At 37.4% G+C, this 27,709-nt stretch overlaps 1 protein-coding gene across 1 annotated transcript; it reads right to left on the bottom strand.

Annotated features, from left to right (window-relative positions):
- Positions 1 to 6,749: 6,749 nt before the first annotated feature.
- Positions 6,750 to 11,928, bottom strand: LOC116143841 (nucleobase-ascorbate transporter 4-like). Its single transcript, XM_031429287.1, has 14 exons — positions 11,710 to 11,928; positions 10,872 to 10,969; positions 10,592 to 10,768; positions 10,401 to 10,501; positions 10,226 to 10,301; positions 9,971 to 10,030; positions 9,398 to 9,582; positions 9,091 to 9,187; positions 8,600 to 8,686; positions 8,446 to 8,504; positions 7,983 to 8,074; positions 7,730 to 7,807; positions 7,338 to 7,498; positions 6,750 to 7,228 (listed from the first exon to the last, which is right to left on the bottom strand). The coding sequence occupies exons 1-14, from the start codon at positions 11,819 to 11,821 to the stop codon at positions 7,010 to 7,012; spliced, it is 1,602 nt and encodes a 533-aa protein (XP_031285147.1). The 5' UTR covers positions 11,822 to 11,928; the 3' UTR covers positions 6,750 to 7,009.
- Positions 11,929 to 27,709: the final 15,781 nt, after the last annotated feature.

Genomic DNA, 27,709 nt, shown 5'->3' with positions numbered 1-27,709 from the left:
CATTTATTAAACGTTAGGTGGAAGGTAGAGCTAGCACCTTTTATATTTATACAACTATTTTTAGTTGCCATTTGAAAACGATGTTTAATCATTCCCTAAACCTTATTCAAATTTTGAAAGGGTATTGCACATGCATTTTCTTTTTTTATTAGTTTGGAAGAAATGTTAATTTCGTATGAATTAATTTGAAGTGTCAGTGTCTACAAGGTTTCAAATGTTTTTTTTTTTTAGCACCAGAGGTCCAGAGATATGTGGGTAAGTTTATAAGCACCTCAACTAATCTTTCGAAACCCTAGAACTACCAGTTAATGATCATCTCTATTAGTCTTTTAGAGGACTTGAACTCAATAATTCATGAAATCTCATTTTGCTCTTTTATCAATAGGCTACCTAGTGATGGTTCCAGGTTTCAAATGTTGCTTCCATTGGTTTTAAGTCAAAATTAATTAAGAATTTTTTTCCTAAAACCCTTTCACAAAGCCAATTCAATTTTGTTAATTTGATTAATGGGGAAATGCAATGAAGCTAGTGGTGGGTAGGTTCACCTAAGTAACCCACTCTTCACAAACTTTGGAAATATGTTTTCATTCATTTATCCCATATAATTCACCATGTGTGTCATTGGGTAAAGTTCTAACTACTATATACTTTATCAAAGCTACCAAAAAATTTTGAATTTCATAAAAAAATTGTTTGATTGAATTTAATTGGTGTACCCAATGGAGTGTAAGTAGTAAAAAAACCTTAATGTATTGGGGATATAATAAAGACAAACAAAATTAGTGTAAGTCATCCATTACTTGTTGCACAAATTGTGTAATGGAGTCAAAGGAGATGTGCCAACTCAAACTTGTGTTGATTGTTGAAGAACAGCATGCCCACTTATGGCTAATACAATACGATTGATGTTTGATTACTTGTGATAAAAGCAATATTAATTGTAGAAAATTTAACTCTATGTCTTTCAGCCAAGGGCCCTGGATTGGAATTTGAATCAATCACAGTGACTTAATAATTAATTTTCAAATTTTAAATATTCAAAAACATGTGTATACATTTGGTAATGCTTGAAATGTGGGGTACACACAGGCGAGTCAGTAGGATCAATCCTTCATTAGGCCTAATTATCATCCCAGGCCCATCTCAACCTGCTTCATTAATCTTTTATTTTGGCCACAAACTAACAAGTTAAAATTCTAAAACAAACAAAAGTAAAGCAACATTTTAGAAGCTTGAGCTTGACTAATGACTGCGTAGTGGTGTTGCGTTTATGATTATACTCTCTAATAACATTATTAACCCTGGAATGCGTTAAGTACATTGTACTTTAGGTGCTCTCAAAATGAATGACGGATAATTTAAGGGTTTTTTTTTCATTAAAATAATAGAAGCTCTATTAGGACAGCCACTGTAACTCTTATATGGTTAGTAGTTTTAGGACTCGAATATTTAATTGAGATACTTATAAGCTAACTTATGGTTGCAAACGAACCAAATTGTTCGCGAATAGTTCGATGTTCGCTCGATAACTATTCGATTTGACTCAATAACAAACTGTTATTGAACAGTTCGATATTCATTCGATAATATATTCGATTCGAGTTCGAACATACGATGTTCGTTTGATTATGTTCACAAACATATTGCATTCGACTGATCCATCCCTTCGTGAACAATCTGTTCGATTATTCGTTCGTTTATGTTCGAAAAATATGGTATACATTATTATATATATTTATATTTTTTTCTTTTTTATATTATGTTTGGTTTAGTTTGGATGAATTTTTTTAAATGGTAATCAATAATAATATATTATGATGCTTTTGTTTTTCTTATATATATAATATGTTTGGATTTTTTTTCTTTCAAATATCATCAATAATTAAATATATAAGTATATAACATTTTAATTAAAAAATAATAAATTATTATGATACATAACATGACAAATTTAATAATATAATAGCTTCATCTTTTTTTTAAATATAATCAATAATTAAATATTATGAGATAGCATTACTTGTTGTACAAATTGTGTAATGGAGTCAAAGGAGATGCCACCTCAAACTTATGTTGATTGTTGAGGAATAGCATGCCCACTTATAACTAATACTTACTTGTGATAAAAGTAATATAATTATTGAAATTTTAACTCTCTGTCTTTCAGCCAAGGCCCCTGGATTGAAATTTGAATCGATCTCACTGACTTAATAATTAAACAATAATACCTTAGATACTAACAAATTTTATTAACCAGTGTACTAACCTAAAGCATAGTATGGATACCATACGCATAGTATAGGTACCATATGTAATTTTAATAAAAGGTAGTACACTGGTTAGTAAAATCCGTTAGTACGCGTAACATTACCCATAATTAAATTTTAAATATTTTAAATATTGAAAAACACGTGTATACATTTGGTAATGCATGAAATGTGGGCCACACACAGGTGAGCAATCCATTGGGCCAGTATGATCAATCCTTCATTAGGCCTATTTGTCATCCCAGGCCCATCTCAACCTGCTTCATTAAACTTTATGTTTATAATGGCCACAAACAGACAAGTTAAAATTCTAAAACAAATTAAAGTAATNTATGATAGTTGTGCAAGATGTTTGAAATTCTGCCTCAGTTTCCTTGAGCTTAATCTCGAACTTCTTACAAATTTGAGTGACGACCTCTTCAATCTCTCGCTCACAATCAGATTTCAACTGAAGCTTAGTTTCTTCATGGATCTTTATGGTTTTGTCTTTATCGTTGCATATTCTTTCCAATTCCTTCTGAAGAAGGTCATGATACAAGTGTTGAGTCAACTGGGATGTTACTAGGGCTCCACTTGGTAAAGTACGATTACTATGTCTAAAAGGAACTGGTGTTATGTTTGTGTCACATTCATCAGTTCCCAATTCATCAGTAGGAGTAAGGGTGAGCGGTTTTGGGTACCCTTCATTTCTCAGGGGAGAACCGAAACCGGAACCGCATAGTATAGGTTCCCAAAAAAAGGAACCAGAACCGAAACTGATAGGTTCTGATTCATAAATTCAAGGAACCGAAACCTAAAATGCAGGTTCCGGTTCCTTACCCGGGTACCCTGTAAGAAATCAATTACCCCCTATTAGTTTAAAAAATAACAAAAATACCTTAAAAGTTTACAAATACATCCTTAAAAAATTAAGAAAACCTACATTTAGTAGTTTTCAACTTTTGATTACTCATTCATTTGTGTCCAATGTGACTCATAAATCCTCTAATCTCTAGGCAACACTTGAATTTAATCAATTCACATAAAATTCTCAATCAAAACCAAAACACAAACAGGTTCCAAGCAGGGTACCGGCTTTAGGTTCTTTTCCCAGGTTCCGGTTCAAGTTCTAGAACCTATTGGAACTAGAACTAGAACTGCACAATGTCGGTTCCAATAAAATGGAATCAGAAGCTACCCCCACAGTGTCAGTTCTAATTCCGATTCTACTTGTTACTCGTGCTCACCCCTAAGTAGGAGTTTGGTATTGGTCCAATAAGTCACAAAATGTTTGTAAAAAATGATTACAAGATATTGATTTTAAGCCAAAACCCCAAAGATATGAGTTGAAAAAGCTAAGTAAAATAATTTGGCCTTATATAAAAAATCCATCAAGTGAAAGAAATTATTCAAAATGCATAAGCCAGTCAAACACAAAAGTCTGTGCTATTGTTTTAATGGAAACCACAAGTTTTGCAATTTTGGGTTAAAAATTAGTTTTTGGAAAAATTTTCTTAAATGCTCTAAAACATGCCCAAGAGATGTGAGGGTGTTTAGAACACGAAATAGCTTCCAAAGGGAAATTAAACATATACAAAAAGTGAGCAATATTCCAACTAATTCATAAAACAAATTATGAACATGGGAGATGTGTTTTGATGCTTCAAGTTATCGTATTACATGCTGAATAGATATAATATGCATAAAATAAATTATGATATGTTGAATAGATATAATATGACATGTGAAGAGATAAAACAATAAAGAACAGTAAAGAAAAATGTTTCTTATCATGATGAAACTTTCTGATTAACGATGTCAGTCGGAGGGAGTTCCATGTCTCTTCTCATGTTGCAAGTCATCATTGACAGATGATTCTTAGGGCCCCAAGGTGGGTGCCAAACTGTAGATGCAAAAAATCTATGGTTACAGAAGTAAGGTATGATCCTGTGAGGTTGAGGCCACTAACAATCTGCCAAACCTGCACACACGAAGAGACAAGCGTGAAGCTTACGGAAAACATCGGGGTGGTGTTTGTCGTAGGCACTCTGATGCTCAAGTCAACAAGGCTGAAAGAGGTGATTTAATAAGAATTAAAGAAAAGAAGGATTACCGGGAGCTTTGTCGGAGGCCAGGACCACGTCGAAGGTGTAGAATTCTCAGAAGCAAGAACTTGGGAGTAAGTAGGTGATTTTGAGTGGTAGAGACTGAATATTGGATCATGGATCCCTTATGAGAGGGCAAAACTCTGTTTATATAGTAATCATAGGATCTTTGAATCCTAGTAGGACTCTAAATCCATAATGATAGAAGTTTAGTGAATAGGAAAATCTTTGACTTACTTGCCCTTAGAATAGTAAGAGTCCTAATTTGGAAGATAATCCCTATCAGGAAAGAAAGATGATTTCTTGTCCTTATCAAATTAGGTTTATTAATTTCAGTAAGATTCAGGATCTTAGTAGAAGAGGAAATAGAATGAGATTCTGATTTCCTATTTATAAACTGTTGTAGGCTATTGGGCCAGAACCCAGTTTAGCTTGACTCGTACGATAGTCCAACTCATAGAGTAGACAGTTCTCAAGGTGATTTTTAGTATAAACCGAACCGGAATTGAGCTAAGGTCTTAGGTCGTGACATGTTTATTTTGTTGTTGGGTCTCGTCAAGTCCAAAACGATTTTTTGCCCATACAATCACAATGGTAAAAGGAGCCTAAAAGTTTTACAAAATTGATAGATTGTACAACATCTCACATCAATTTTCTAAACCCTTTTCCTTTGTCAATTTCCCAATTAAAAATAAATTCTTTTTAAAAAAGTATCTAAGAAATTAAGCAAAATACAAATATATATTTGGTTTACGTATACTTTGTTTCTCGTTTTTTGTTTTGATTGTACATAGATATGACTTTTGAATAAAACCAATTCTGTGAATGGAAAATTGCAAAACATTCTTTTATTTTTTTCTGAGTGTGTTATTTTCCAATATTCTTGCTTTGGAAGATCTTTTATGACCAGAGACGTAGCTAAGATTCTGAGTCAATAGGTTCAAAACATCAAAATTGATAAATTTACAATAAAATATATACTGAAGTGATAAGCATAAAAATTTGACTTTCAAAAATTATATATACCAAATTATCAATTCTACAATCGTTTTCGACGATTTTTCATATTCTAAAAACATTGCATAATCGCTCCATTGACAATTCTATCAAATATCTCTCTCTCAATATATGTAATAAAACAGTCATTTAACAATTGATCTCCCATTTGATTCCGTAGTCAATTTTTCATAATCTTCGTCATAAAAAATGTTCTTTCAACACTTGCCATAATTCATTTTGTGTTAAAAAAAAATGTTAATTACTAATTCATTTTGTGGGGTTAACATGAAATTAAGTAGGATTAAAATTATAAAAGTCATGAAACAATAAGTCTTTTTTGAAATTTTTAAAAAGTTGAGTAGGTTCAATTGAACCAACAACTCTCTATGTGGCTACGTGCCTGCTCATGACCATATGACCTATTAGTCAACTTACACACTTTATACAAACTAAGGTGACATAAAATGAATGATAATTGTTTATAAAAAGTTAACTTGATCAACGAGTGGTATTACATGTATAAACTAAATATACGAACTAACATAACACTACTCTTTAATTGATACGATATTCGAGAGTTAATTGCAACAATCGCCCCATATGGTTTCAAAGATTGAAAGATAAATGCTAAGTAAGAGTTGAATTTGGGCTCATGCCCTACTTGAAATATTAAGTTGGCAACCAGACTAGATATAAAATAAAATTTTATAGTGATTAATTAGTAATTTCTTGTATTGATAATTCTATTTTAAAACTCGGACCAGACCAGTCGATCGGACCGAGACCCAGCAGCCTCTCCAGTTCGGTTTAGGTTCTAGGAGGTTTTATGCTATATTTCAAATTTTTAGGGATTAATTATAATTTTTTAGGTTTTTTTTTTTTTTTTTTTTGAAACATTTCAAAATTAGGGACTAATAATTTGTGGAAATTTTAAAATAAATTAAAATTTTAGAGACTAATTTAAAATTTATCAGGGTGTTTTTTATAATATACTAAATTTAAGGAACTAAATTACATTTAAAAAAGAAAAAAAAAAACTTTTGTTCTACTGTCCTTGGTCCAACAACCAGTTGATTTAATAGGTTGAACCAATCAACCTATGACCCGATCACCTTGTTGGGTCGAGTTTTAAAACAATGATTGATACATGTGCCTTCTTCTTTGTTTAAAGAACAAAATTTAGAAGTGGAAGCTAAAGCTTTATAATAATAGACTTGATAGAAGGAGGCATTATATTACATACATTGAAGTTAAAGAATGCATTCAAAGTTTTATAATCAAAGAAGCATAGATAATGCTTGTTGTAATTGTTTCAACAAATTTTAAGAGATGTTTATTTTTCTTTTGTATATAGGTTATAGCCAAAATGTCATTCCATAAAATCTTGGATGCCATTGCATAGGTCAACGTCGGCATACTTAAATCAAATAAAATCTGGCAATTGAATTCACATTCATCACTCTCATCTTTACACCAACTATAACTATAAATGGTACTACTTACAAGCTTAGCTAGCTGCTGCACCAAGCTCAAATATTCCTATATTCTATAACCTTGATTCGATGAATAGCATCATCTCCAACAAAATAATTGCATGAGCACAAGGAATTCAATAATACTATTTACTAATTGTGAACCTCTTCATATGATATGCCAAGCCTAGAATGAAGGGAAGAACCTATTAAGGTTGAACGGCAGCGAATAGAACTCTTCACTCCTTGTATCCCGTTCGAAATACCGGAACTTTACCCACCAGTGCCTGCCACTGTCTCGCCGGGTTGCGCTGTGCCCAACACTGTGAGTGCAGTCCAAGAAGTAAGCAACCATAATGGCCACTGTCGCTGGGGATGAGAAAATCACTTGAAATATGTTGTTGAACTGTAAGCAGAAACAAAATCAACATAACTTCATTGTTGTTAATGAATAAAGTAAATGAATAATGGTCAGACTAGGAAAAGGAAACAAGCAGACAATTTGTTGTATATACCGCTGTTGAACCGGAGTGCACTGGGCCACGACCAGAAGTCACTATATATTCATTGAAGTACTGTGGCACAGAAAGCCCCATGAAAAGAGAGAAGCCTATAATGAACTTAGTCCTGAAGCTGTTTAGGTTGCAAAACTGTAGGAAACCCAAACCAGCTGAAGCTGCTCTTCCCACAAGTGAAAAACAAACGAAGTTAATCTAAATTTTAATAGAATTTAAACTGTAGCTTATAAAATATGCTCATAATGTATTAGAGGATATCTTGAACTACAACCAAGCAAATAAATAAACTTTGCTTCTTATCTGTCCAAAACTAATTTAATTTCTACGCAAATGAAATGTGGAGCAATTCAACTACAACCTTGATAAAGTCATAAACGAGGAGTACATACCCACATAGGCAAAGAGGACACAGTACAAAGCTGCCACAATGGGAAATGGTATAGAAGCGAGAACAGCTCCGAATTTTCCTGTTTATGACCAGAATTATGATGCCATCAAATTAATATTTGAACAAAAATCACAGAAACATTTTTTAACAAATGTGAAAATGATCAATAAATTAAATGCTGATTAACGAATAGTCTAAATTAGGCGAAATCAAAGACATATAACAATAGAAATCCTAAATACAGGATGCCACACCTAATACAGAGAAGAAAATCATAAATAATGCTGATATTTGAACAACTCTTCGGCTTCCATTTCGTGTCAATCCCAGAAGACCTGCATTTTCACTACAAAGAAACAGAATGCATTAGAACACAATGTTGAGAGATCAGATGGACAAATTTATCCACCCACCCAACTGTGCAATCAAATACAGCTTACTTACTGCACAAGTTACAGATGTCAATTCAGGGAGCCCCACTTTTTTTTTTTTTTTTTTTTATATTTGCCTCCATTTTGTATATACTTTTTATAGTAACACAACATGAAAATTCTAAGCTTAAACATTTAAGTAATATTGGCTATTGTTACCCAGTTGCTTGTTGATTATTTATGCTGCTGGGTTGAGACAGCCTTCAAATTGGTGACACACACACTCTTATCTAAAGTTTGGTTAACGAAAGCTACTAACGAACTTTCAAAATTTAAGTTGCCTTACACTGAAGCAGTGGTGCCACTTCCTGTGCCAAAAAGACCATCAAGCAGTATTCCTATTCCCTGAGATTCAAAAATTTGAACCAGTGATCTTGATCCCAGAACCATCAGACTAAAATTGCATAACAAAAGTGAGAAATGATAAAAGTGCTAGCTACCTGCCAACCAATACCGCGGCTAAGTACAGAAGGTGGCATAGGAGTGGCGCTCCCATATCTTGATGCTGCAATAAAAGTACCTGTAGACTGCACAAGAAAAGAAGGAAAAAAAATTTCTCATCATGAATGTAATACAGCTTCTCATTCCACACATTCCAAGAGAAGAATGATAATTCAATTCGCGATGGAAGAATGGTTATGCATGTATCTTAACAAGTACATTAGTTGAAGTTAAATTTAGAAGTGTTTAAATTTAGAGAATATCAATCATATAAGGATTTTCTCAATTTCCATCAGGATGTTTACCCAAGTATATAGAGGTTATTTCTTGAGATATCTACAATTGTTACATTAGCGAACATTCTCATCATAATTCACAACCTGCAGTACCATGCTTACCGGAAAAAAATAAAGGGCTTTAAGTATCCTCATTTCAGTAAAAGTTAATCTAATGTAAAAAGCATATCAATGATTGTCTAGATAAATCAAACCTCAATAATAGCAACCAAAGAAGAAGCCATCATTGCAAAAGAATCGCCAGCATTAAAACTGGGACCACCCCACTGAAACGGATATGGAACCCTTATCCTGCAGATGAGAAACAAAATTTTGTTAAGGTTGTGAAAATGCTACTAGCACAGAAATACTAAAGTTCCAGAGTAAACATTTGCAAGTGTTCAAAGAAGCGAATTCACACAAACAACGTTAAAGAGCATGGATCTAGAAATGGAAATGCTGATGATTCAGCAAGAGATGAACTGATGGGAGTTGCACTTAGGTTTTTATGTGTATGCTCACCATGGAGCGGCACTAATGAGTCCAGAACGATCAGTACGACAACTGAATTGAGTGTTTGGGGAAGTTTTATCATATGCCCCAACTAGAGTCAAAACTTCAGCATATCCCCACACAATAGCAACGGTGAACAGGACTGCAAATCGCTCAATGATGCCTCCTCTAGATTTTATCAAATGGGGAAAGTACTGCAAAGAATCAGTTACACACAACATCAGAGAAGCCTTAGCAAACAAATGAAAAGTTCAATTTCAAAAAGTTAATAGTAAACCCAGCATATATATAAAATTACATATTACAACAAATAGAAAACAATCAAAATTTTGTTACATAGTTCTCGTATCATTAAGGAACATGTTAACATTTCACAAATATAGATAAAATCCAGTTTTATCAGGAATGCAAGAAGAGGTAGAAGGATCAATTTGAAACACAAAGCTCGTACATCTGTGAATTCTTATCTTCACATTTGGAGGGGAAGTAGATAAATAAAAAGTGTTAGGATATGGATATACGGTAATCATAATATAACAGAAAAGTAACTGCCGTAGACAATAACGGTTTTGAAAGAATAACCTGAGATATGAGAACCAATATCAGTAATGCTGGGAGTCCAATTTCAATGCATTTTGCCAGCTACAAGCATCAATCCAAGAGTTACTTTGACAAAAAAATAAACAGTTGAAAAAAAGAAAATGCAACCCAACACAAAGAGTTTTGCATAAATTAGATGCATCCAGAGTCCAGACTTCCCTGTTGTATTACGTTCATTATTAAGATCCTCCATTAACATTTAGCCTTTTACACGTAATAAAAGTTCAGCACTTTTACCTGAGGGAAACCTAGAGCATAGAACCCAAGTCCAGTAAGAGTTACCAGAGGAACTGCGGCAAGAGGGTTAAGAAATCTACGAGACAAGAAAATAAACCGAGGCCACCAAGTAAAATTTTTGTGCTATGAGAAACTATAAACCTTAATTCAATATGGCGTTTTTGCATCATCATACCTTCCAAAAATTCTCCAGAAGCCAAAGAAACCAATTATCATATGAAAAAGTGATGCCATAATGAGTGCCCCTTGGATAGCTCTCATTGACTGTTTAAACCTCTGCAAAATGACTCAAAAAACCATAAAAACTTATCGTAAGTACTGCAAATCCATGAAGTCAATAACAAACAGAATCACCAAAGAATTTACCTGATGAGGATCAATATACATGTTGAATCTGTTTGAGATGGCAATGGAGACAGTTGGGATAATGAAAGCATAGGAACCACCCATCACAACTGGAAGCCGAGTTCCAAACAGAGTTTGAGTGAGCGTGTTTAAGCCGGCAACAAAGAGCAAAGTATTTATCACTTCAGCCTTCTCTCGCTATTGATGAACATGGCGACACCAACATTCAGTTCGGAATATATTATAAATCTGAATGAATTATAGGAAATGATAAATTGAGTTTTCGTTTAACAATCCATACATTGCCACCACCCATTAAAGGAACAAGTATTGTCGGGATGAGAACAGTGGTTCCGAGCATCACCAGGTAGTGCTGAAATCCAAGAATTGCCGCTTCAGCTGCATTTCATGAAACAAATTTTAGCAATTTTACACTCCTGTAACGTAAAAAGGTGCATAATCACATTATTTACTTGATTAAATCCGTGATCGGAAAAAACCGTATGGTATAAATGCAAAATGATAGAATCCGGAAATTTTCTTTTTCTCTATGTTCTTGCTGAGCGACTTTTCATTTTCATTTATTTGATTTCGTTTTTTTCCGTCTTTCTTTAGTATGATGAACAACGAAACAGAAGACTAACTATTTTTTAAGTAGAAGATTTTTGAAAATGGCATCTACTTTTCTTACTTTTCTCACTCAACAACCTATTTCATTTTGTTTTCTCTCGTTTTCTTGACAACCAAACAGAGCTCATTGAAAAATAAATGAAACGGCTGAGCCATAATTATTTTTGAAATTATCAATAAAAATAAAAAATAAAAAACAAAAACAAAAGCGCATTAAAAGAATTAGAAGCAGAATCTGAATCAAAAGACAAAGCCAAAGCCAAACAAAAACAGAGCAAAACACATACAAAAACATAACGTTTGAGAAATTATGCAAAGCTAAATTCCTTATTGTTAGAAATAAAAGACAATGACGCAGCTGACTACTAGCATTTTGGAATTACCAATGGTAGACAAAATAAAAATATCAGAAACAAAAGAGCATTAAAAACTAGAAGAATATGAACAAAAAGATAATGCAAAACCAAAACAGAGTAAAAACAACATAAGAAAAGAGGAAGAGAGAGTACCCCAAGAAGGAGAGCTGGAAACGCAGAAGTCGACGCCAGGAAGTTGATCTTTGACGGGATGTGGCTGAAACTCATCAAGTTTTGGTTTTGGGCCTCCTCCGGCGGCAGCCATTGTTGCTCTCACTGTCTCACGTAGTCAGTGTTTTGTGTTTAAAGTGAAAGGAAGGTGCTTGAGATATAGAAATATAAATTAGAAGGAAAGCGTGTTGTGTAAGAAAAAGTTGTGATTGTGATTGTGATTGTGATTGTGATTGTGATTTGTGATGATTCGGAAAATGTAAGGGAAAGTATAGAATAAACGCAGGTTAGGCGGCGTGGTTGTGACTATCTGCAGCTACTCATTCATCATTTCTCCCCCATGGAGATTCTTTTCCTGCACCACATTGACTGTGACCTCGCTCACAAACTTTTTCTTGTTTTTTTCAATCAAGTTTATGTTACGTATAATGAAATGAATTTTGGAAATCATCAAATTATGCGTTAAGTTTTGAAGAACACCATGTCCATTATTATTATTTATTTTTTTATATATATCTGGATATATTGTGATAATTAAAAAAAAATCACTATAAAATAGAAAAGAAGCTAAGTTTTAATTAATTATGAAACTAACGGAGCGTGTTGGTGGGGTGAGCCGTTGGAAGGTTTGATTAAAGCGAATAATAATATCCACATTTTAACACAAATTAAATTGTGCATGGCTTCAACACTGTGGGTGTAACGTATACATCAAATCATTTATTGTCCTAAATAAAAAACAATTATAATGTATATGTTATGATTATGATTTATGATCAGATTTTAAATGCATAAAATATTTTTATTACTTGGTCGTAAAGATAGTTATGTTACACTTACATCCTTTAGACTGTTTTAAACAGTAGACTTTTCTTTTTTTTATTTTGGGTTATTCTAATTCTACATTGCATGTGACTTAAAGTCTTCTAACGGAGCTTCTTATAAGGCTCCATTATATTTTAAAGATAAGATCAATGTGCTTTATGTGTCTTCAGTTCACTAGATAATTGAGAAACCGGTTACCAACTAGCTGTTACTTTTCAAAGAGTAAACTACTTTTTCCTAAATAATAGTTGGATGACACTCTCCTATTTAGCATTTTTAAAATACAATTTTATTATTTAAATTTATATTATGTTTTCAATTTCGGTATCATTGTAACTCCATACCACTATTATTTACTTTCTCAATCATCACTCACTAAAACTCTTCAAACCATACTCTCATCAACTCTATCAATCGTCGGTAATTAAACAATTAAGGTTTACGTAACTGCCCCTCCCAAGTCAAATTCTGATTAATCCCAACAACCAAAATCCAACTTTCAACCACCAAAAGATTCATCGGTCTTCCCTCTTCAAAAATTCTAACAATCTATATTGAGTTTGCTCTCTGTTCGCTGTCGAAATATAAATTTAGATAATAAAATGGTATTTTAAACGTTTATAAGTGGAAAAGTATAGTTAAACCATTATTTGGATGAGTAAAAGTGGTTAACTCATTTTTCAAAACCAGATACTATATTTATTGTATTATATTGTTGCTATTGAGCATGTCCATATAATTTTTTAAATATTTTTTTTGTAAGATTTGTATCTATTAGTTAGTGCATTATTTATTATTTTTTTTTTTTTTTGTATAATTGAAGTCGTGGCAAAAATATTAGGCGTGAAGCATGAGATAGAGTTTAGTCCACTTAATCTCAATTAATCATTTATTAAACGTTAGGTGGAAGGTAGAGCTAGCACCTTTTATATTTATACAACTATTTTTAGTTGCCATTTGAAAACGATGTTTAATCATTCCCTAAACCTTATTCAAATTTTGAAAGGGTATTGCACATGCATTTTCTTTCTTTATTAGTTTGGGAGAAATGTTAATTTCGTATGAATTAATTTGAAGTCTCAATGTCTACAAGGTTTCAAAAAAAATTTTTTTTTTTTTTTATCACCAGAGGTGTATGGGTAAGCTTGTGGACACTTCAACTAATTCTTCAGAGCCCTTAAATTACCTATCAGGGTAAGAGCTTTAATGACCATCTCTATTAGTCTTTTGGAGAATTCAAACTCAGGAGTTCATGAAATCTCATTTTACTCTTTTATCAATATGTCAACTAGTGGTGGTTCCAGGTTTCAAATGTTGCTTCCATTGGTTTTAAGTCAGAATTAATTAAGATTTTTTTTTTTTTTTTTCACTAAGCCAATTCAATTTTGTTAATTTGATTAATGGGGAAATGCAATGAAGCTAGTGGTGGGTAGGTTCACCTAAGTAACCCACTCTTCACAAACTTTGGAAATATGTTTTCATTCATTTATCCCATATACTGCAATTCACCATGTGTGTCATTGGGTAAAGTTCTAACTACTATATACTTTATTATTGGCTACCAAAAATTTTGAATTTCATAAAAAAATTGTTTGATTGAATTTAATTGGTGTACCCAATGGAGTGTAAGTAGTAAAAAGCCTTAATGTATTGGGGATATAATAAAGACAAACAAAATTAGTGTAAGTCATCCATTACTTGTTGCACAAATTGTGTAATGGAGTCAAAGGAGATGTGCCAACTCAAACTTGTGTTGATTGTTGAAGAATAGCATGCCCACTTATGACTAATACAATACGATTGATGTTTGATTACTTGTGATAAAAGTAATATTAATTGTAGAAATTTTAAATGTCTTTCAGCCAAGGGCCCTGGATTGGAATTTGAATCAATCACAGTTACTTAATAATTAATTTTCAAATTTTAAATATTCAAAAACATGTGTATACATTTGGTAATGCTTGAAATGTGGGCTACACACCATTGAGTCAGACCTTCATTAGGCCTAATTGTCATCCCAGGCCCATCTCAACCTGCTTCATTAAACTTTATGTTTATAATGGCCACAAACAGACAAGTTAAAATTCTAAAACAAATTAAAGTAATATTTTAGAAGCTCGAGCTTGACAGCATAGTGGTGTTGCGTTTATATATATACTCCTTAATAACATTATTAACCCTCGAATGCGTTAAGTACATTGTACTTTACGTGCTCTCAAAATTAATGACGGATAATTTAAGATTTTTTTTTTTTTTTTTTTTAAATATGTTATACTCTTCGTTAATATAACATGAGTGTTATTAGAGTAGCCATCAAAACTCTTATTAGACTATTATTGGTACAGAAATCTACATCAACTAGAGTGATCCGATCAACCTTAGCAAGATCGGAACTGGTGTGTGCTTGATTACGAATAACCAGCAATGAATAAATAATGAATGCAGTAAAGTAAATGGAAAAAAAGATTTTAAAGTGGTTTGGTGAGATAAACTCTTGAGCCTATGTTCACTGTTCTTTTTATTTGCTATGAGAGCTTACAATAGTGATTATAGGAATATTTTCCAACCCCTTCCTCATCGTTTGAGGAGGTTTATATACAACGTTTGTACAAAGGAAAGAGCGAAAATAAAGGGATTACAATTAAATTGAAATGCAACTCCAATATTTTCGTGATTGGGCGTTGTGATTGCGCAAAGATTGCTATCAATCTGATCATTCATAAGATATCTGGGATTTGAAGTTATCCGGGAATTGGTTGAACGATCTGTCGGATTGTTCGCGACTAGCTTGTTCTAGGTTGAGCTATATCTCAATGAGCTTATGCCGGGTCGGACAATCGGTGGAGTCGAGCTGATTCTGGATCGAACTATATCCTCGCGATGCTCCGAGCTTGGTAGAAAAATCACACACAACAACTGTCCCCCAGTGTTCGATGCTCGCTTCGAGCTCCGAAAACTATTGCTCGATTTAACATCAAGCTCGATGTCGTTAGTAGGCCATCAGACACAAGTTCGGTTGAGCTTCAAAGGTCGAACCCATGCCCGGTTGATGTACTTCACACGTGGATCTTCTCACCTATGTGACACCTATCAAACTTAAAATATGAATGGTTAGGACAATTATGTAAATTCCACGCGGTCATGTCGCATTAAATGCGGCAGCCTTTGGCAGTCATGTTTTGTCACGCGTGGGCGACTATAACTGTCCATGCGTGGAGTTGAGGCGATGTGCGGTGACGGTTATGATTACAGCAATCTAACGGTTCATCACCCCTCACTGATGGTTGACACGTGGCCATGTCCAAGGGCTAGGATTGCTCGATAATTAGAGGGTCGGGATTCACTATAGATCGATGGCTACGATCTAACCCCGCCTTTTCATCTCCCATGCAAGCTACTATAAAAGCGAGTGAAGTCGTTAGACACTTACTCAACTTGTTAAAATTCTTTGACGTCTTTGGCTTATTTTGTTGCTACTTCATCATCATCACGGTGTTCTTTCCGGCGAGTTCTTCCCACTCTCTTATTCCGGTAAGGCTTCTTTCCCTCTCTTTAGTTTCTTTCTCTATTTTTGCGTTTACTAGGGTTTTTAAGCGTGTCTTCGATGGTCTTGGGTTTAAGAAGGGTTTAACGCGGTGGCCGTCGGAATCCTGGATAGGTTGCATGCATTCGTTATCTAGCGCGAGCTATCTCGGGTGCCTAAACTGAAAGCAAAGTGTGGATAGGTCGTCGAGTCTTTTGAGCTTTGACACATGTTTGCTTGTGTTCCATGTACCTAAAAGTGACCTTTAATTATGTCTTCTTCCAACAACCATACGATTGATCTCATGTTCGATTCACCTATGGGATCGGCAGTCCTCGGGGGTATAATCCTTGAGGTTTCCAAGGAAATCATCATATGAAGCTCGGACCTCGACGCAGTGAGCTCGTCCAATTATGCCTCAGTACAATTGGCTCAATCCAAGTGATCTCCAGTTCATAGGCTACGGAGGGAACTGCAATCCTCAATTAATGTCGAGGACCTAATGCACATAAGAAGACTTATATGTCGTAACTCAATTTGATGGTTCCCATGGATTCCTCTTGGAAGAATCCCCTACCCGAATGGGTGGCAATCTCTGAGACCCTCTTCAGATTCGGGGTATTCATTCCCCCTCATCATTTTATTGGTAGCGTTCTGAGACGGTTCAACATCGTTCCTCTCTAGCTATCTGCAAACTCATACGTCATAATCATAGGTCTATATATAGCATACATGATCTCTGATTTAGGCAAGCCATCCGTCGAGAAGCTCGCCCATCTGTATAGACTAAAGAAAGGGCAAGACCAGATGTACTACATTTCCAATGCGAGGAAGGTATGTTTTAATAGGCTAGTTGACGTCTTAAAGAAGGTCCCGCATTGGGACTCTCAATTTTTCTTTTATGAGGCCTGAGAGACCAGCGTTTTTGCTTTGGAAGTGAGTAAGACTTCAACTCCCAGGGCGTGTGAGGATTGCTTTCAAACTCTATGTTTAAGCTAACTAAGTTGCTTTACAATTAATGTCGAGCAAAACTATCTCCCTACTGCGAGCTTACAGAGGCTCTAGCGTTTTGGCGACCTTCCCAACAGATAGGGCAATGTTAACGAGATCATTTTGCTTCTTCACTTGAAGGCATACAGCTTCTATGAGGACAACGCCAAGTTTCTTACCATTCTCAAGAAAGGTAAGTTATCGCTTGCTCGCGCTTATTGTTCCTGCGTAGATAGGTCACTCCCTGTTTGCTTCTCTTTTTTGTAGAAATGTGGGCAGAGAAACCAAAGGGCCTCAAGAAGAAGGTGGCGACTTTCGTAGCTGCCAAGATAATGCTGACTGCTTTGGCGACGAAGCAGCCCACTAATATTGCTGGCATGAAGCATAGTGGGGGCGAACTTGGGGAAGGCCTAAGTGCGAAGAAGCCTATGACTGCCTCGAAGGCAACTGACGGGAAAGGTGCCCTCAAGCCCTAAAAGGGGCCGACAAAGAAAACACTTGAGCTAACTGGAGGCTCGGGAAACAGAAGGCACCTGAGCAGTATAACGACTCGGGCAAGAAGAAGTCGATCGAGCCTCAAAAGGGCTCGGGAAAGCAAAAAAAGTGGCCAAGTAACAGGGTGGCTTGGGCAATAAGGTCGTTGTGTAGGCTGGCAGCCTAAAGAAGTTAGTGGCCAAAGACTTGGCCAAGAAGTCCGCTCCCACAGGCAAGACTACTACTATCGGGGGAAGTAAATCCAACTCGTCTCAGCAAGGAGGTAAGAAGATGGACGAGGCGGCTCAGGCTGCGGTCGATACTTTGATCAACCAACTCCCTGCCATATCAACGTTGGGGCCGCAATAGCCAGGGATGGCATCACCTTGCAAACATTTGCAGGCATTAGAGACTCATCTCCCACCTAGATGCTGGCTTGGGTGTGCAGCTATGCTGCAAAGGTACCAGTAGTTCACCCCATTTTTCTTTTATTTGCATGTTATCATTACTCCTTGCTAAATTTCGATCCTATCTTTTTTAGGCCGCCATGGCGAGCAGGTTTCTCTATGATGAGTGTTATCCCACATTGGAGGGCACTTACAAAGGGTGACAACTGGCAGAGACAGTGAAGGAGGATGCTCTGGCCAGGGCAGAGGTTGTGAAGAATGAGAAGAAAGCCAAATAGGCTGAGCTCGAGTGGCATATAGAGGAGATGATGACCTTCAAGGTTAAGGAATGGGAGTTCCTTGACAAAATCAAGGTCAGTGAGGCCACACGAGCTAAGGTTGAAGCGGAAGCAACCGAGGTGGAGAAAAGTTTGGCACAACAGGGGGGTGCTAATAACAAGTTGAATTTTGAGATTTTCTCGACCCAAAAAGCTGCCTCAGATTGGGAGGCCAAGTTCAAACAGACCTCGCTTGACTTTGCCTAGGAAGCAAAAGGTCAACAAAAAGCTGAAGCTGAGGCCGGGCAACTCAGGCTTCAAATCAAGGAGCTAAATGAGGCTATAACTGCTTGAGCTTGGCAGACGTCGGTTTTCCTCGTACAGAAGTTGTGGGAAGCCCACCTCTCGATCAACTTCTCTTTCCTTCTACAAGCTTATCAAAGAGAGGTCAATAGGATGAAGACCAAAGCTAAGGGAATGGCCTATGTGTACTCGGATGATTCTGAGGATGAGGATGAGGATGAAGGTGAAGGTCAGGAAGAGGTCAAGAAAGGTGAGAAGGAGATTGGCCTCAAGCAAGAAGTCGAGGATCCGACTCCCCTAGTTACCCTTCCCCCCAAAGTTGCCAATCTTCCTCTAGGCAAGACTCCCAACCTTGAAGAAGTCTCTACCATTCCTTTCGTCGAGGAATCGTCTCTTTCAGTCGACAGCGAGCACCCCAATCTGGTCGAAGATGATGTCCCTGCTCCTCCACCTACCTGAAAGATCATTATATCTTCCTTTTTTTTTTTGGTTAAATTTGTAATCAAACTTGTTAACGACGGTGAGCACCCCAATCGAGGCCATTGTTTTGCACCTGGATGAGAGAGAGAGCGGGGTTTCCCTTGTCGAGCTCCTGGTTGTTGTTCTATAAGACCACGAGGCCTCAGGCAATTCTTTGGCTCATCTTCCCTTCAGGGCATCGAGCTTATTTTTAATAGTGTACTTGATGGCTTTCTTTATATCCTTTACTTGACCGTTGGCTTAAGGCCGGTAGACAACAGTGAGGGTTTTCTTGATGCCGAGCTGTTCGCAGAAAGATCTAAAGTCTTTACTGTTGAACTATTTCCTATTGTCGATTATTATAGTGTGGGGGATTCCAAACCTACGAATGATGTTTTTGTAGATGAAATCATTTAGCTTGTTCAACATGATGGTAGTTAAAGGCTCAACTTTTACGCACTTGGTGAAGTAGTCAATGGCAACCACTGCAAACTTAACGCCTATTTTTCCTTGAGGCAAAGGGCTGATCAAGTTGATGCCTCAAATTGCAAATGGCCAGGGGCTTGTCAGTGTAGTTAATTCTTGAGGTGGAGCTCGTGCAGTATCTGCAAATCTCTGGCATCTATCATATCTACGTACATAGTCCGTTGCATCGTTAGAAACTATTGGCCAGTAATAACCTTGACGAAGCACTTTATATGTTAGAGATCTGACTCTTGTATGGTTCCCGTAAATCCCCTCATGGATCTCCCTTAGAACACAGTCTGCGTCCTCATGGACGATACATCATAGTAGAGGTACATTGAACCAGCGTCTATACAACTTATCATTAATGAGCATGTACCGAGCTAACTTTGTGCAAAGTGTTGTGGTTTCAATTCTTCCTTCTGGTAGTGTGCTATCCCTTAAGTAGGCAATGATTGTATCCATCCAATTGTATCTCCGACTCGTCGCTAAGACTGGTTATTGTGGAGCGGAAATGCTTGGTGGGAGGAACTTAACTGGTTTGGAATCAGCTTTCTCTTGGTTCATTGTTGAGGCCTGACGGGCTAAAGCATCAGCTACCTAATTATTCTCCCTTGGGATCTGAAGAATTGTGAAGGACCTAAACTGATCGAGCTTGGATTTCACCAGCTAGAGGTAGGATGTTATCCTATCTTCCTTTGCCTGGTACTCTCTGGTAATTTGGTGGACTACGAGTTGAGAATCACTGTAAATTTTGATAGACTCTGCCAGCATTTCCTTGGTGAGACGGATCCCTGCAAGCAACGCCTCGTACTCAGCCTCGTTGTTAGAGGCAGCGAACCCAAATCTTACTACGGCTCTGGTCTGGTTTTCCTTGAGACTTTTGAGCAAGAGCACTGCTCTTGCCCTCTTCTCGTTCAAGGAGCCATCCACATATAAAGTCTATTGCCATAGGTCATCGAGCTTCGGCTTCCATTACTCGACTTCTTTCGAGGTATTTGCCCTTGGCAGGCTTAGTTCCCCTTCTGGCTGATAAGAGAATTCTGATATAAAATCTGTTAAAGCCTGACCTTTGATTGCCATTCTCGAGATGTACTTTATATATGCTGACTCATTTCCATTGTCCACTGAAACAATCTGTTTGATGCCTCAGGCTTTTATATTATTTTCCTCAACAGAAGTTGGTCAACATGTGGATGGAGTGTGCTTGGAAGTAAGGTCGCAGCTTTCTGGCGATGACGACAAGGGCATAGGCAAGCTTCTCCATTTCGAGGTATCTCGTCTCTGTGTCAAGCAGCCTTTTATTCACATAGTATACCGGCCACTACACTCTTCCCTTTTTGCGTACCAATATCGTGCTGATAGCGTACTTTGATACCGACAAATACAATAGCAGTGGCTCACCTTGGACGGGCTTTGACAACAAATGAGGTTGTCCTAGATGTTTCTTTAGCTCTTAGAAGGCTTTCTCGCACTCCTCTGTCCACTTGAAATCTTTCTTCCCTTTCAAGGTCTCAAAGAATGGTAAGCATCTATCTATGGCTCGAGAAGCAAACCTGTTAAGTGCAGCCATACGTCTAGTCAAGCTCTGTACCTACCTTATATTGGTCGGACTTTTCATATATAGCAGAGCTTGAATCTTCTCTAGGTTGGCTTCAACACCCCATTGATTTACAAGGAACCCTAAGAATTTTCCCGAGCTTACTTTGAGAGCACATTTTAAAAGGCTGAGCTTCATTTTGTATTTTCTGAGGATGTCAAACATTTCTCCCATATGCTCAACATGGCTTTCGACGACTTTTGATTTGACGAACATGTCGTCGATGTATACCTCCATAATTTTGCTGATCTGGTCGACGAACATCTTGTTCACCAAACGTTGGTAGGTCACCCCAACATTCTTCAGGCCAAATGGCATAACCCTGTAACAATAAATCCCATGGTCAGTAATAAAGGAGGTGTGTTCTTCATCGAGCTAATACATTGAGATTTGGTTATATCCCTGAGTATGCATCCATGAAGCTAAGTAGTGCGTTTCTAGCTGTCGCATCTACTAGTTGGTCGATTTGTGGTAGAAGAAAGCTGTGTTTGGGACAGTCTTTACTCAAGTCTGCGAAGTCAACACAAGTCCGCCATTTGTTGTTAGACTTCTTAACCAAGCCTGGGTTGGCGAGCAAATTTGGATACTTCACTTCTTTGATGAAGTTGATGTTCAGAAGTTTGTCAACTTCATCTTTGAGCACTTTAGAAAGCTCTGCATCCAAAGACCTTCTTTTCTGTCTTATTGGCTAAGCCTTTGGGTCAATGTTAAGCCTGTGACACATTACCTTGGGGTTGATCCTCACCATATCCGCATGCACCCATGCAAACACGTCGAGGTTTTTCTTTAAAAATCCCACCAGATTATCGGCAATTTCTTTGCTCAGGTTGCAGCTAATTTTCAGTACGCAAGTTGGATCTTCCTCGCTAACACATATTTCTCGCAGCTCTTCCATCAACCCTATCACAGGCTCTTCTCCGTGGATGCGAGGATCTATGGTATCCTCGAGAGGTTCGGGGTATGGTTTAGACTCTATAATAACCATTGTTCTTGGGAGTGGCCATTTCAATACAGTATTTATGGCTCGGTTGTAACATTATTGAGATTCTTTCCTACAGCTCCTGATCGTCACGACTCCCCCGGGAGTCAGGAACCTCATTGCTTGGCAGCGTACTGATGTGACTGCACTCAAACAATCCAAAATTGGTCTTCCGAGGATGACGTTGTATGCGGTTGGATAATCTACCACTAAGAATTCAACAATTACTGTCTTGATTTTGGGTTTTGCCCCCTAAAGTCACGGGAAGGTCTATCGTTCTTTTAGGGACCAGACTGTCCTCGGTGAATCCGTAGAGTGGTGAAGGACACGCCTTGAAGTCCCTCTCTATGAACCTTATCTCTCAGAAGGCTCCCAAAAAGATGATGTTCACTACACTTCCATTATCGACCATTACCCTCAGCACTCTAGCATTACCGATCCTGGCGGCGATTACGATCATGATCGCATCGTGATTATGGCGAAGGGATTCTTCGCATTCTTCAACTGTGAATCCTACCACCTTGCTTTCTTGTCCGGGTCGCCTCGGTAGCTTTTGTTCACAGCTCATTATCCAGGGGATCGAATCTATTCGGGTCTCTCGAGCCTACTGCTCATAAGCGGGCCTTGAGGTCCCCCCTATGTCGGGCCCCCCATAGATCATGCCCACCATGACCTCATTGTTGGCGTTGGCCAAGGCTTGCTGGACTTGGTTATTTTGCTCGCTAGTATTTTCATGAGCTGGTGCCTCCTTGACAAATTCCTTTAGGTAGCCCCTTCGTATCAGGTCGTCAATGACATCTTTCAAATTCCAACACTCATTGGTGTTGTGCCCGATGTCCCGATGGTATCGACAATATTTCTATCGATCTCTCTTGCCCGAAGCCCCCCTCATCCTTTCTGGAGCGAGTAGTCTCTTTGCCTCATAGGAGAATTCGTAAATGTGAGCTATGTCTTACGTAAGGGGGGTATATTTTGTGTATCGCAGGAAGGGCTGCTTATCCCCATGATTATCTGTTCTTTGTCTTTTTTGGGACCTGTTCCGGTCCCTATCATTATGGTCGTGGCCCCTCCGCTTATCTGATGAGCAATTTTGTTGCATGTTCGGGGCTCTTCTTGGCGGGCTTCTGGTTAAGGCTTCTAATGAGCTTTCTACTCACTAGTGCTTTGCAGTCATCTGATAAAACTTCGTTAGGCTCACATGATTTTGGCTTTAGAGCTCTTTCCACAGCTCTGTATTCGGCCTGATGCCTGCAATTAGCAAAGTCCAGATTGACTATTCGGGTGCATCTGCGACCTTTGCATGCTCGTTTTGGAACCTCTTTAAATACAAAGTTAGGGTTTCGTCCCTCTCCTGACGAATATTGCTTAAGTAGCTCAGTAGCATTGCGAATTGTCTCCTCGCCTAAAATTATTGAAAGTACAGCAAGGACAACTGTTGTCAAGAACTAATGGAGTTTGCCTTAAGTCTTTTGTACCACCTCTTGGCATCTCCTACCAATGTGACCGCGAAGCAGTGACACTTCGCTAGGTCACAAACCTGGTGAAACTCCATAAGGTTATTGAAATTGTCGAGGTGGTCTCTAAGGTCTCCTCTCCTGTCAAACTTACTTTTTGGCACCCTGAATCCCTATGAAAGCGGGGCCTGGCGAATTTTCTCTGTGAAGGGGGAACTCAATATTTCTTCTGTCACATCGTTTTGGTAGGCCCTTAGATCGTTGAGCATTTTCTGCACATGATCCAAGTCTTCATTGTGATTGCCCTGGCTGGCTCTATTTAACCTTACCTCAAGCAAGTGAGTTCGCAAATATGTTGCTTATGAATCCCTCCATTACGCGCATTAATGTGCGAGGTTGAGTCATGATGACTCGGTTGATAAGTGCTATCATGCTCGTCAGTGCATTGCTCACGACGTTGGTTATAACTGAAACGTCGGTCATTGCCAGATTGGCACACATTACTCGTCTCGTGAGCTTGTGAGGATCAGACTTGTCTTGGGCATGGGTTAAGACCGACACGTTGATGTTGAGGATTCCGTCGGGTAGGTCGAGCGTCTCGTGGGCGACCATAACCTTCGTTTTCACCCATTGGTTGTTTCCCTGGCCGCCTCTAAGGGTTGGTTTGCCCGCATGGCTCATGCTCTTGAGCGGAGTACACCCTTTGACGTCGGGGGTGTCGATTGCGTGATTACGGATAACCAACAGTGAATGAATAATGAATGCAGTAAAGTAAAGGGCAAAAAGGATTTTAAAGTGGTTCGACAAGATGAACTCTTGATACTACGTCCACTGGTTTTTTTACTTGCTGTGAGAGCTTACAATAGTGATTCTAGGAATATTTTTCAACCCCTTCCTCATCGTTTGAGGGGGTTTATATACAGAGCTTGTACAAAGGAAAGAGCGAAAATAAAATGATTACAATTAAACTGAAATGTAATTCCGATATTCTTGCGATTGGGCGCTATGATTGCATAAAGATTATTGCAATCTGATCATTCCCGAGATATTTGGGATCTAAAATTATCTGGGAATTGGTTGAACGATCACTCGGATTGCTCGCGACTAGCTTGTGTTGAATCGAGTTGTATCTCGATGAGCTTATGTTGGGTTGAACAATCGGTGGAGTCAAGCTAGTTCTAGATCAAACTATACTCTCACGATGCTCCGAACTTGGTGGAAAAATCACATACAACAACTGATAATTTCAGGATCTCAAACGATTAATTGAGATAGCTGATCCAAATACTCCCATTAAAACAAAATAGGAGTGCTACTGTCTCCAAATCTCCTTATATTATGTGTCTATTTTTAATAAAATAATATATATGTTACACGTGACACAAGGAGGTTGGAGACTACCATTTGGCAACTGCCACTTGACAAACAATCTTAAAAATAGAAGAATTTTCTCAAAATCAAAGCTTTAAAAGCTAGGATCCTAAATTCTTACCAAGACGGCAAGACCATGAAAAGTTTAATTTATTGTGCAGGAGCTATTTTTCATTTGCCTCTTCTTGACTATTGACTATTAAGGAGGCATATTGCCGTCCAAGCTAAGAAATGAGCTGTTCCTGGGTAGACCCAACAAGACTCTCTATAATAAAGTCAACACGAAATTACATAATAATTCTAATAAGAATTAATAAAGTAGGGAGAGTGGTTGGGTTTTGGGGTTATATGATAAACAAGTTTTGGTTTTAATTGGTGATGACAATTGACAAGAAAAGGTTGTTGCAGTAAATGATAAAGGGAGGTCGCTACTGACCACAAAATTACACATTTGTCTATCTTTAAGGTTTTCTCCAGCTAACTTCGCTATATATGATTCTAGTCCATTGAAAATTTTAACTTAAGTTCCTTTCATTTTATACTATTATAAGTTAACCGCTACTGGGTGGTCGGATAGGACGATAAAGATTCTTTGATATATATATTCAAGAAGTTTTGAGTTTGATTTCCCTCGATTGTTAATAAGGGTGATCATAAAAGGGTTACACAGTCGTTAACTTCAAAGGCTAGGAGAATTAGTTGAAGTGCAACCAAGGACATAACCACATTAAAACATATGGATTCATATTGACACATGAAAAAATAAAAAATAAAAGTTTTATATTTTATAATTTTTACAATTTTTACCCATTTAAATTCATATTGACCTAACAAAAATTTATTATAAATTTACCAACTTAAATATTTTGAATATTTTGAATCCACCCACTACAAACCTTGAGTGCGCCCAGCTGGATATATATTATAAGTTTTTATCAGAGCATATTTGAAGAATCTAGCTGATTCCTAATTTCTATCGCATCGTGTTTGTAAATTGTCAGTAAATAACAAGATCACTGAATTTTTTTTTTTTATTTTTTTATAATTTCATTGTTAGAATGTATTTTATTGTTTGTTGAAGTCGAAAATAGTAAAGCATATTGTTAGAATGTATTTTATTGTTTGTTGAAGTCGAAAATGGTAAAGTATTCAAGAATCAAGACAAATGATAAGTCTTGGAGGTGATCCTTTTATCTATTTAATCAAAGTATTACAATTAGTTATAAATATTTATTTCACTATGTTTAATTAGATGAACAATAAGTCCATGAATGATACTTTTTTTTTTATGTCTTGTGTTAGGGCCAAAAATCGTCCTTGGCCCAAATAGGGAAATAGGACCACTAGTGAAGAAAGACCAGGCCCAGTGCTACAGAGGCCCAAGCCAGATTAGTCCTATTTTGACATGAGGTATAGCCGGCCCAAACCACACAGGCACAAGCCTCTCAAACCTGGCCCATGTCCTAGGTCCATGGACAAATCCAGAGCCCACAACCCCCTCAGAATACTTTCCTACTCCTGATCAATCTCCCATTCAAGGTCACCTTCCTATTCCTGATCACTTTCCTACTCGGAGTTACTCTCCTAATCAGAATCACCTTCCTATACGGACACTGGTAAGACAGCTTACCACAACCCTAATTCTTCTAGGGTTTGCATCAGAGTCGTACTAGGACTCCTACTTCTACCAAGATTGGGAGACCAGACGATCACTATATAAACAGAGGCCAGCCCTCTCACANTCTGGTCTCCCAATCCTGGTAGAAGTAGGAGTCCTAGTATGACTCTGATGCAAACCCTAGAAGAATTAGGGTCGTGGTAAGCTATCTTACCAGTGTCCGGATAGGAAGGTGATTCTGATTAGGAGAGTAACTCCGAGTAGGAAAGTGATCAGGAATAGGAAGGTGACCTTGAATGGGAGATTGATCATGAGTAGGAAAGTATTCTTAGGGGGTTGTGGGCTCTGGATTCGCCCATGGACCTAGGAAATGGACTGGGATTAGGAGGCTCATGCCCAAGTGGTTTGGGCTGGCTATATCTTGTACCGAATGGGCCTAATCTGGTTGGGTCATATCGGGATTGGGCCTGACGTCTTCTTCAGTGTCGAGCCCGTTTTCCTATTCGGGCCAATGACGATTTTTGGCCCTAACACAATTTATGTTTTTTAATGGTGCTTTAAAGTTTAGTTTAAGTTAAAGCAAAGGATATATACCTTGCCATCGAAATAGTTCAAAACCATGTTATTATAAGCCTGATTCAGCTTTCTTTCTTTAACTTTAGCCATGTGTGTCTGATTATTTATGTTTTTTAACGGTGTTTTAAAGTTCAGCTTGCTTTTTATGCTAACTCACTGCATCAAATGGTCTTCTAACTCATGAGCTCCTATTGCAAATAAAGCTTAAGATTTCCAGAAACGGTAGTTATCTTTGTAGTTGTCTCTTGTTAACTTTGGACTTATTACTTAAAGACAAGAAGGAAAAGCCGAGGTGTGAGAACTGGTTGAGTTGTGATCAGTTCTCACACCTTCTCCATGCTGTTTGTGAATTGATTGGACTTAGAGAGTTTCACCGTCGACGCTAGTCTTAGGCTTTGATACCATGTGAGAATGAAAGAGCAAGAGTCGAATTTTCTAGAGAATTATTGAGAAGAGAAATCAATTTTGTATTTCATAACTTGTATTAAACAGATACAACACTTTCTTTTATATTGAGTAAAGAGTAAAGTAGAATAAGCAATAGGCAGTTCATGTGCTCAACTGATTTTAAAAACTCTAACATCCTTTTTACAAAAAGGACACCGCTTATTCAAATTACAAGCTAATCCATAAACTTTTGACAATTGATACTTTAATACTTTGACTGCTACAAGCCCACAC

Source organism: Pistacia vera, unplaced genomic scaffold, assembly GCF_008641045.1.
Source record: "Pistacia vera cultivar Batoury unplaced genomic scaffold, PisVer_v2 Contig433, whole genome shotgun sequence".
Classification (NCBI taxonomy): domain Eukaryota; kingdom Viridiplantae; phylum Streptophyta; class Magnoliopsida; order Sapindales; family Anacardiaceae; genus Pistacia; species Pistacia vera.
The sequence above is the reverse complement of the archived record's forward strand: the minus strand, read 5'-3'. Positions and strand labels throughout refer to the sequence as shown.